The sequence below is a fragment of the Topomyia yanbarensis genome, chromosome 2 (genome assembly GCF_030247195.1).
Source record: "Topomyia yanbarensis strain Yona2022 chromosome 2, ASM3024719v1, whole genome shotgun sequence".
Taxonomy (NCBI): Eukaryota; Metazoa; Arthropoda; class Insecta; order Diptera; family Culicidae; genus Topomyia; species Topomyia yanbarensis.
Window position 1 is genome coordinate 425,612,434 of NC_080671.1, and position 12,035 is coordinate 425,624,468.

Below are 12,035 nucleotides of genomic sequence, written 5' to 3' on the forward strand. Positions count from 1 at the left end.
ATCGGGGCTCAGAGCGAATCGAGAAAAAAAAGAAATGAATTATGGTCATCAGGCTGCCCGATGTGGTCCGCTCTGTAATCAGCTGGGTTTGCGAATTTGGTCCTTCACTATTACATGATGCATCTCTAAATCAGTGGTGCTTATGGGAGTTGGCAAACACCGACCGCTGCTCTAGTGATCCCAATTCAATATAAAAGTAGGTGAACATTATCGAATTAGCAGTCAGAATTGTAAAGTGCTTCGACTAGTGTCCGTCAGTCATGAAGCTGCTGATTGTAAGTGTCCGTGGTGAAAGTTAGAAAGTGTGTTCTGATGTTTTGTGTTCTTGTTTAAGGTTCTCGGAATTGTAGCATTGTTGGGAGCAGTGCACGCTGGATACGAGACCAAACCAAAGATTGCATATAAGCGAGCTATCCTCGGAGGATACGGAGGATACGGCTACGGTGGATTAGGGTATGGGCTAGGTCTGGGCGGGTATGCCGGTTCTGTCTTAGGATCAGACATATTACCAGCGATAGGACCTTCCCTTGGACCAGCTATAGGTGGCCCGATCATAGGTCCTTCAATAGCTCCAGCTCTAGCAGCGCCGTCTATCTCATTGGCACCCACGATAACTAGAAATATCCACACTCACTCAACGATTTCTCAGCCGGTACCGGTACCGGTGCCAACACCGGTAGCTGTTCCCGTTACGCGGCACGTAGCCGTTCCAGTTCAGGTACCCGTTCCGGTTCCCGTTGATAGGCCCGTCCCACACCCGGTCGCAGTACCGGTCTCGGTGCCCCGTCCCTATCCAGTGCATGTTCCCGTGGACAGGCCTGTGGCTGTTCCGGTGCCGCAGCCCTATCCGGTTACTGTTACAAGGTACGTCAAAATTAGTTTAATTTGATAATATTGTGTCGATTTATTTTACGGAAGATTCGGCAACACGGCCTTGTGCAAATGTCGTCTACTAATGTTGAGCTGACTTTTTATCAAATTTTTTAGTGATATTTGCAATTTAAAAGTTATAGTGGATATTAGTTTTCCAAATAAAGCAATGTTCTACTAATTGAAAATGAAATTAAGTCGAGTGCTGCGCGAGTGAAGTGATTTGATAGTGTAAATGAATGAAGATCTCCAGAGATCCGGCCATTTGCATTCTGCCAAAAGGCGCACATCTATACAACCAAAGGAAGTATCTTTTTATTCTATTTTATACCCGGGAACCGCTTTGTTTTTTATATAAGTAGTGACGCCATAAGATCGCTTTCGATTCATTCATCACTATACCGACCATGATATTCCAGAATATTCGATTCAGAAAGGTAGTGAAAAGCATATGCGATAAAAGACAGGTTTATCGTATAGGATTCGATTCACAAGATGGTGGTACGCCAACGATAAATTTTACAGCGAACGTATTAGGGTTACCACTTTCACAGATTTTTTCAGTGAAGGCATTGTTCGATGCACTTTCACAGATCACACATTTTTTTCAAGTTCCGCTGATTTCTTTATTATTTCCTTAAATACTCAGATGCATTGACGGATTTTTTTTGAATTTCTCATAACGTGAATGAACAGTCATGGCGATATTGCGCATTGGTTTAATTATATTTTGGGGATATTATGACGTTTGGCTGTAGTGGCCTTGTACCAAATTACGCGAATATATATTTTTGAACCAAAGTCTGTGTATTCGTACATACAGTTTCTTGGTTTATAAAAAGGATATGAATCGGTATACATACTGATTTTTATGCATTTTGGCAACCTTGATAGCAGTCTGTCAACATGCTATCTCTATCCCTCTCCCTGCACACGGAGTAAACGGCAGTGAGGTGATCAAAGTTTCATGCCACACATATATATGCAAGCATGAGCGGCACTGAGTACCAGACATGCACACGCTCGTATTATTATGCACAGGTCGGATTTACACTGCGATAGTTGGGAACCCGAAAATGATTGTGGAAAGACAACGGAGTGTTTGTGTCACGTGATTTATTTGAAAGTGTTCGCGATGAAGGGATAGCGCCTAATTCATATAATCTCGGATCAGCATCGTTCATTTTGTTTGTCTCTGGATTTGGGAGCTGACACAGCTGACACGTACAACCACATTCAAGAGAAAGGAGAACAATTGTTTTTTCTCAAACAGTGCCAACGGATATCAAGACGATAGAGTAAAGTGCTCATTTTCGTCCTGTTGGGAAGGGGGCCTCACTGGTTCATTGATTGCTCGGCCTACGGTCGAGGGGATGCGTAGGGATTGGCATCAACAGCTATGCTTCGTTGTTGGGAGCCACAGCCGCACGGGTGTGAGTGCTCGCATTTGAGTCGTGTTGAGGAGTGTTGGTGTCCGTGCGCGGAGCTGGACAGTCACTGGGACGGATCGGATAGGTATAGGTCTGGCTTTGTCATCGTATTGGCTCGAATGGTGGACGACTGTTGGGGTGTCCAATTCGGGTTTTCGCTGCGCATAGGCAAGGGCAGTGCGACGTAGCACTAAGTTTAAATTTTCTCAACGCGCATTAATGAAAATAATTTAATTTTTCTCTATTCTAAAGAGAAATAAATGTAAATTCACAAAAAATACTTTTCATACGATTTTTCATGTAGTAAGTTTTTCAATTCGTGGTATTGTAAGATGTCCACAAAAAGTTAAGGTTATTTGTACGCTGTTGCAAATTTAATCCATGACATATAAAATTCAAAACAAACCTGTCAACACGATTTTTGTCATGTAATTGATTCATTGTGTATGCAAATTGTTGTTATAGCGAAAATTTTGATAAAAGCCGTCAAAAACTTGTAAGGACATATATTTGAAAGAATTATTCAAAACAAATTTGAATTTTTTCGTCGGCCGGCAGTGGTGCGAGGGGGGTGGGTCTTAGAAAATGCTACGTTATTTACAAGGGTGAGGCTAGAATATTGTGACCAAATGCTACAAGGGGGGAGGAAGGGGTCGAAAATCCGAAAAAAGCTACGTCATTTGTGCACGACCCCTTATTGTATTGGTTCTACGGAACGAGGCGGAGATGTTGATGCCGTTTTCTGTGCGTTCCTGGTGTCCGTGGTGGGGTCTTTGTCATATTACTGCGGTATACATTTTATTGAAAATGATTTTCTGCGGGTATGATTTTCGAAGCCGATGGGATACATTGCCTCTATTTATGAACCAATTTATTATGCGATTCACCGACATATATCATAACATCGCGCGTACATAATGAAGGCAATATAGAGTCGGCATTTTGTTCATTCATTTGAGGAGAAAGTATGTAATACATTATTATGATTCTATCACGATTTAATCAAGGTAACTGTTAATTATATTAAAACTTTATTAGATATAAACTTTTCTATTACGAGATAGCTGGTACGATTATGTTTACTGCTTCAAACATAATCGTACCAGAACTATCTTATTATTCTAGTATTGTGGAGTTTCACCGGAACAAAGAAACACGAAAAAATTGAAAAATTCTATTAAATATAAGCAACACTCCCGATAGCCGGCTATCCGGAGTTTAAGTTGCATATTTCGCGCACCAATAATTTCCGTATTAATACAACAAACGATAAATCTAATCTCAATTCTCGGCAGCCGGCTGCCGAGAGCAAGAAATACACGCTAACGCTTCACAAAGTTGCATAGATCGTGTCATTTATCAAGGTGAATCCTGATCTATGTAGCTATTGATCCCATCCCACTAACCAAAATTCCTTCCCGTGACAACCGCAGAGATGCAGAGGTATACACGGTCTCTATAACAACGGTTGTCACACTAACATTTCCTTCCTTCCCCGATGACTGTAAGGACGTGGCCGGCGCCGTTATTGACTCCTCAAAATTTAGAACCCTCGAAACGTGCACATTGAGGATGGAAAGCTACTCCCAGGCTCCATTCGTTGATTCTCTGTGCAATTTTGCTTGTTCTGGTCAATCACGGAGTAGCAACTACGAATTGTATGGTCATCATGCTCATGCTCATGCTCATAATATTGTGTCGATTTATTTTACCTTTTCGGTACAAATACAGTTCCAAATTTGAGGGAAAATTTGTACCGTTCATATGGCGAGTCCATTGTACCAACCGGTTCAGCTCAATTGATTGGGCATTGTGTGCAGATGTATAATGCCGTTTGTCATTGAAAAGCCCCGGGTAGTTAACTGCACTGTTTGAATTTTCTAGTATAAAAGCAGGCCACTGGAAGAGTTTCATTTTCACTTTTCGTTAAATGTGCAACATAAAAGCAATCCACTACCAGGGTATTTTTCAATAACAAATTATATAAGTGTGGCTGTGTGTACTTGACCTGTTTCCAAATATATCGTGATCTCGCAAATTATTTGATCTTTTGGATTATTTGTTTTTTAAACTGACTCGTTTTTTTCTATAACGCCAAAATGGCCAATTTGAAGTCAATAACAGTATATTTAGACAATTTCATGGATGCAATATGCCTTTTCTTTTGATATTGTGTTTTCACAGATTAATCCTCCTATAAGTGAAATATTTTCAATAATTGTCTTTTCAGTAAATGTATTGAGATGAGCAATACATTTACTGAAAAGAGCAAAGTTGTAGCTCTTTTGCGAAGTTGTAGCTCTTTTGCGAATAACTATGCTAATGACACTAAGTATCTCTCTTGGATACTTTAAAAGTTATAACATACTTATTGTGAATGACACTTCGGCGCCTATTTATTGTTTATAACCCTTGGCTACACCACTTCCTTTTCATAAGTAGCTGGGTTAGGCTCACTCGGTTTGTCGAAGACTGATGCTGTCGAGCCGATTATATGCAATAGGGTTACATTAATGATCACTGCCCCTTCCCACCCCGAGCTACACAACGATGTTCACCTTTTGTAACACGCCACTGGATTAGTTTAACCTAGTGGTGTAGCCAAGGGTTAATAATGATCCGTTTATATAAACCAGTCGAATTTTATTTCGATAAAATAAAAAGTCTGATATCAGGACATTCTCTGTTTTCCATTTTTCTATCAAGGGCAAAGTGCCTATTTTCACCCTATAAGGAGCGTATCCCACTAACTCTTAAATTGATCGGCCTAAAATTTGTGGAATGCGTATAAACTGGCATCTGCAACTTTGCTTCATTGTTAACCATTCTAATAATAGAAATGCCCCGAAAACAGTAAAATGCTCGGGTTTGAGCGCAACGAAAAATCAAATCGACTGCCTCAATTTTCACACTACCATTTAACCCAATGCTTTGAACAAAGATGGCAGACGCTACCATCCAACCAACGTCTTCAAATGGGTAGCACCGCTAGGAATACGCACCGAACAAATCCAATTTGCTTGGTTGTACCTTAATTTATTATCAGTACAAAAATTGTTATTTACCAGAACCTTCTGACGGCTAGTTTTGTAGCCTATAACCACCGACTAACAAACTTAACACTATGAGGAAATTTCTTTTAAAAAAACGAGCCGCCAATTTTCCCAGAACACTAACTACACCTTTCATAGACGGCCCCAAACACTCATTTGACAGACTTGAGAACAATGTTTTACTAGTGGTGTCAGGCACGTAGCTAGCCCCCCCCCCTAAATGTTTTGAAAATAAATTTCAAAAACATTATTATCAGCGACATTAGCTTGTAGCTCGTTTGGTTTGAGATAAAGTTAGAAGATTGCTGTTTCCAACAACCAACATCAATGGTCACGAAATTCAGTGTGGTTTATGCTTCTGTCCCAGCCGGTGTGAAGCGAACAACAAATAAAGTTACTTTTATATTGTGTTCCTTGTTTGAAGAACAAAGGAAACTTCTACTATACTATGCCCTAGTAATCTGTCGAGATGAGTGAGTCTCAGAAGCAAGAAATGGTGCACCGGCCAAATACTGTGATTGGTGGTGATTCGCATAAGACCGAGTATTTGTGATGAAGAACATTTTCTGAAGGTGAAAATGGAGGCTATACTTACGATAGCCACCTTTATTGAGTTCTACCACCTCAGGTATTCTGCGCTCATAGCGTCAACAAATTGGATCAGGCGAAATCACTTTTGCATACAAGGGTTTCCAGAAATGGTAGTAACCCCTTAAGAAGAGTGATGGTGATTTATAGGTGTAATCAATCTTCAAGAAACTCAGCTGAAGACACTTAATCATAAAAACATCAACGAGAACTAAAAAATACTTTTGTTCACCATTTTTCAGTTGGTGACTACGGTGGGGCATCTCTCCCTCAATGACCCCTTTTTGAAAAATGCGCGTCGAAATTTGACGAATTTTTTATTCATGACAAAACATTTCACAGTTTTCTAGAAACTTTTCGCAATTGATAAACATGATTTCATCAATTATTGAATAGTTTACTTTGATGCAGGATCGATTTTTTGAAATGTGCGGCATCTCTCCCCAAATTACCCTAGAAGATCAGGAACATCATATTCAGCCATAAGAAGCTTAGACACGAAAGTAGTTTGCGACGCGGGTCTACGATCTTCCAAAGTGTGTAGTCCTAACAATCGACAACGATCTTCGTATGGTTCAGGTTCAGCGGGTCGTTCCAAGGCAATTGACGTAATGCATATCGTATGAATCTGCGCTGGACAGCCTCACTTCGTTGGCTTCAAGTTGTATGATGGGGGCACCCATCAGACCACGTTTGCAAATTCCAACGGTGAAATGGTAGCTTATAAATTAACAATAAAAACCAAATTCAAAAGTTAGAATTCGTCGTTGTACTATACCATTTCTTGTATCAGACAACATATTGTCTATTGCCTTAGTTTTGGAACTGTTTTCAATAAGAAATTTTCAAAATTACATTCAGTTCAAGTGACTATCTCAAGTCACCAGAATTAACAGATTTATGCAACAAGTTTTAAGCCCCTCCCGAAACAAAATCCTGGCTACGGGCCTGAGTGGTGTATCCCCCATATGCTTGTTCATATGTCAGTGGCACCATCACCGTAAATGCGGTTACAGTCCCAACTACAAATAGATTCAAAATGACCGTTAAAGCAGGCGAAGTTTTATTTTCAAGTGTTAAAAACATATCTCGGAAAAAGAGAAGCGAAATAAACAACTCAAAGTAAGTAGAAACACAGTGAGAGATTCTCTAAGAAACTGACCGATTATAGAATATAAGCATCTCTGTTTCGAACAAAACTTTGCAGGCAATTAGAACATTTTGACTCAAGCAATTTACTAAAAGGGCCTAGAAGTTTTTGCATGCAGTATTTTCCTAAAAAAGTTCGATTATCGTATTTTATACAGCAAAACTATCTGAGAAATGGGAATGAAAACTTTTGCACGAAAAATGTGTTGTAACATTTTTCACCGAAGCAAAAATTTATGGTAAAATATTAAATAACAAAAAAGCCTTTTTTATTTTTTTTATCTTTTGTTAATGAAAACCGAAAGGAACAGATACATTTTAAACGTTATTGTGCAATGTAGAAACTATCGATAAAATAGTTTTTCTAGCGATAGCTTAAATCATGATTTATTTATTTATTTATTTCGTCAATCGATGTAGACTACAGTTTTCCTTAATTATTAATGTGTATATTCCGTGAATTTAGTATAAATGAAGCAATTTCGGCTTTTGCGGAATCATCCTCTCACGCGTTAATTTCTTTTGTGCATAAAATATTGTTTTAGTTTCAGTTTAGACATTGTAAAGTCAATTGGGTCATTAAATGAGAGAAAAATCTTTTTTTTACATGCATCGATAAAGCTGATTTTCGTGATTGCAACAATGTTTTTTTCCAACTCAGGAAACGTGAAAATAAAATTTAAATTTATAATAAAGAAATATGTTGACAGTCTGGATTTGACACTATCACAATCATTTGACATATCGAATTTCACGACAAAAGATGCCCTGTCAGTAAAAATGAATACATGTTTTCCCGGTTTTCCCGCAGGGTTATTTTAATTTGACATAAACTCCATTCAATGTATATAGTTTTTTTCCTTTTTGGTGTTGATAGGCCAGATGTAAACAATTGCAGTTTTCCTATGTATGGTTGCCAAGTTTACATAAGATTTACTTTAAAAAACAAAAAAATCGTTCTTACATATTATAACGATTTTTTTAAAATAATGTTATATTATGTATATTGGACCTAAAATTTATCGAATGGAACTGAAAACTATGACCCAATTGAGTCGCAATAGTGGTTGTAAATAGACATCATTCGATTTATGGGGCTATATTTTGCATAGTTTGTGCGAAAAGAAGTTATTGAAAAAAAACTTCGATTTCGTAGCTGTCGTGAAAGTGCTAAAAAGTTCAATTTGGATAAACTTTCAGCTGAATCGATACGATGCGAAACGATATTTATTATTAATGATTAAAAGCATTGCAAATTCGCGACGCTCCTTTAATGTTTGAATATTGATAAGCAAGCAGCGTGCTTCATAAGATGGCAGAGGAAATGCTGTCCATCCTAATTTACGAAGGGCAAATAATAAAAACTGTTTTTGTACCGATTCTATTCCTTCTTCATGTCTGCTTGAAAAAGGGCACCAAATAATACTGCAATATTCCAATATCTACCTAACATATGCAATATATAATGTTTTTATTATATAAGGATCTTTAAAATAATAACTAAAGCGTTTTATAAAACTGAGCATGTTGTTAGCTTTGTGTATAATTGTGTTATAATGATCAATAAAATTTAACTTAGAATCTAATATAACTCCTAAATCCCTAATTCTTTCACATTTTATTACAGTCTGATTTCCTAGGGTAATCTTGACATTCGGTGTTTGTCGTTTTCGACTAAAGGTTATTGAATTACATTTTTCACGTTCAGTTGTAAGAGGCTTTTTTGACACAACATGTGGAAAATTTGTATTTTGTTTTGAAATGTATTTATATCCTCGGCATTTTTTATCTCCAAATAAAGTTTCATATCGTCCGTATAAATTAATATTCTCAGTTTTTTGAGAATGAAGGAGATATCGTTCACGTATAAAATAAACAATAGAGGGCTTAAATGAGAGCCTTGTGGAACTCCTGAGGTGACTTTAATTAGATTAGATTGCTTTCCTTTAAATTTAATTATTTGCTGACGTTCGGAGAGATATGATTCTAACCAAGCTCAGGCTCAATGCTGCTCTTTGTCAATTTATAAAGTAACATTGGGATGTCAATGCGATCAAATGCATTACTAAAGTCTGTATAAAGTGCCTCCACGTAGTTTCCATTATCCATTGCAATCAGTGAATAGTTAATAAATTCTAGTAAGTTTGTTGAGGTCGAACGACCTTTCAAGAAGCCATGCTGGAGGTTGGAAATTCTGTTTTTTATTTGACGAAATATTTTTTCGTTAATGATTGATTCGAAAAGTTTCGGAATACAGGAGATTGTGGCTATCCCACGATAATTACGTACGTCAGATTTTTGCCAGATTTATATATAGGCACTAAAATTTTTTTCCATATTTTAGGGAACTGTCCAGATTGCAAAGCCATTATACATGCGAGCCATAACATAGCTTCTACACCGCACACACCCCTCTCCCCTGTCAAACCATGTATCTGACACGAGCAAATAAAAAAATACGTTTTTCAGTACACTAACCTTGCCGGTGTACCACGAAACTGCTACTTAAGGAAGCTAAAACATTTTCCTAGACAATTAAATCGAGTTTTTGACGGAATTCCATCTGTAGCTCTTATTTTGTGCGAAAATATCACCCCTCTTCACTTGGGGTTTCTTTTCGAAACACTATTATTTTTCTTCTTCTCATTTTCAGAACACTTTTTTCAAACGCACTTTAATCACACCACTGAAAAAACACCCACGAAACTTTAATCGTTTACTAACTAAACTTCAAATTTTCTGCCAATGTGCAGATGACCGAAGGAAAATGTCCGAAAACTCTCATTTGTGCGTTTGAATTTTCACTTCGAATTTCATTTTTCCTCAATGTAAACAAGCGCGTCGGTGCCTAGTAACAAGCGTGCGTTCCTGGCTTCCACATATCTTCACCTTACACAGCCATAACAATGGGGCAGTTAACTCGGTTGCTAGGTTTTTCATAAATAATGGTGGGATTCCATCAGGGTCAGAATCTTTTGATACATCTAAATGTTTTAGAGCATTGAAAATATCTTCCACTATGACATGATTGACACTAATATCCATAGGAAAATTGATAAGATCCTGCGTTATTTAGTTCAACTTCCAAACTGGGGCGTGAGTCATTCGGCGATAGCAATTGCGCGGTCTTATTTTTCGCATATACATATGCTGACATCGATTTAACCTCGTTGAGAATTTCTGGCAGCAACGTTGAAATTCCATTTTCTAAAACGTGATAGTTTTCGCAATATTTGGAATTTTGTTACAATAAGAACAATTTCATTTAATTGTGACATTTTCATAAGTTATACGCGTTTCTCCATCAAGACCAATAGGTTTTCCAAAATTCTCATAAAATTTCTTATAGCTTTTATTTTGATATGAAGGCGATATTGGGACTATATGAAAGTAACAAGAAAGAAATGAATATATGTAGTTCAAACTATATAGTTGAATCATATTTTTATTATTTTCGAGTTATTTTCAAGCGGTTTACAGTATGGCCTTGATGTCAAAAGACGAGTTAGGTAGGACAGGATAGGTTTTCATAAACCTATTGCTCTTGGTGGAGAAACGCGCATAGCTCATGAAAAGGTCATAGTCAAACAAAATAATTGTTTTTGATGAAACAAAACTTAAAACATCCCGAAAAGTACCACATTTTCTTTTTTTGTTATGAGTACTTTGATTTGAAATGGCATTTGGTATCATATCCAATAACAAAAGAGCATTTTCGATTGCAAATAGTAAGAATATTTCAGTTGGGAAAACTTTCATATTGATAGCTTCTGCAATTCATTTTTGCGTGTAAAATGATAAGCATTTGATTATTGATAGTTCATAATGGAGAAGCGCGAATAACTTATTAAAAGGTCATACGAATTATTTGTTTTTGTTTAAACCAAATGCAAAATATGTATCTAGAAAACTGTCTCGATTTATAAGATTTTCGTTAAATGCATTTCGATATGAAGTGAACGATATTTGATAATAAAATTATGGTTTTATCTGTCAATTAGCTAATAACTTATGAAAGAATTTAATTTATTCTGTCAACAGAAAAAAAATATTAACAATTCAGTAAAATAATAATTTTTTACCATTTTGAAAAATATGGTCGGTTGTCGGTACCCTAAGAAAATTTACTAAAAATGTAAAATCATCAATGAAAATCATCAAGATTCAAAAGGAAAAGAAAATTTATTCGTTTCAGCTGCCACCAAAGGCACTATGAACATCATTCTTCATCAGAACCACAATATGTATATGTGAATAACTAGTGCGAATATTACGCGCTGCTAATGCACTGACGGATCGCATTCACTGCAATTGAGTGAGTTTCAGGCAATCCATTTTTTACGAAAGCTTCACACAAATCAGATAGAAGTCCACGTAGCCAAAGAGGGAGGGGTGCTACAAGGTAACTCAACTATCCCAACAAATTTTCTGGTCGTGACAATTGGGGTGCCGACATCTGATTTTAGTAACCTTTTTGAAAACTGATAAAAAATTGTGGCAAACATTTCACCCAAGCAACACTTACAACATGTAATGGCCGCGGTTTGTTGCATACCCATAAACTTTTGCTGGTGCGCTTTTTGACGTAGGACTTACGTCTTTCTTTACTATACTGGGTGTCATTTCAAAATTTTCAAAACGGATGCGTTACGTACACTTTGAACTCTAATAACTTTTCTCCTACTCAAGGAATTACTAATTTTGTTTCATAAATCGAAAGGAAAACGTTCCACGCTTGCTATTGATACCTTGTTGGCTATGTAAAACTTGTTTAAAAAGTTCAAAAACTACTTTTAATGCGAATCAACATTAATGCTAAAACCTATAAATATGGGTGTCACAGTTTTTCTTAAAGCCAGACGTGTGTAAGCCACAGAGCAGAACACACGTACGTGTGCTGCTCAACGAGAAGCTGCATTTTGACCACCAACCAAATCATAGCTAC

General features: G+C 37.1%; 1 protein-coding gene across 1 annotated transcript; it reads left to right on the forward strand.

The window, feature by feature from the left end:
* The first annotated feature begins 260 nt into the window (after positions 1-260).
* LOC131680957 (tetra-peptide repeat homeobox protein 1-like) lies at positions 261-8,730 on the forward strand. The gene is made up of 3 exons (XM_058961671.1): positions 261-275; positions 335-864; positions 8,718-8,730. The coding sequence occupies exons 1-3, from the start codon at positions 261-263 to the stop codon at positions 8,728-8,730; spliced, it is 558 nt and encodes a 185-aa protein (XP_058817654.1).
* The last annotated feature ends 3,305 nt before the right edge of the window (positions 8,731-12,035 follow it).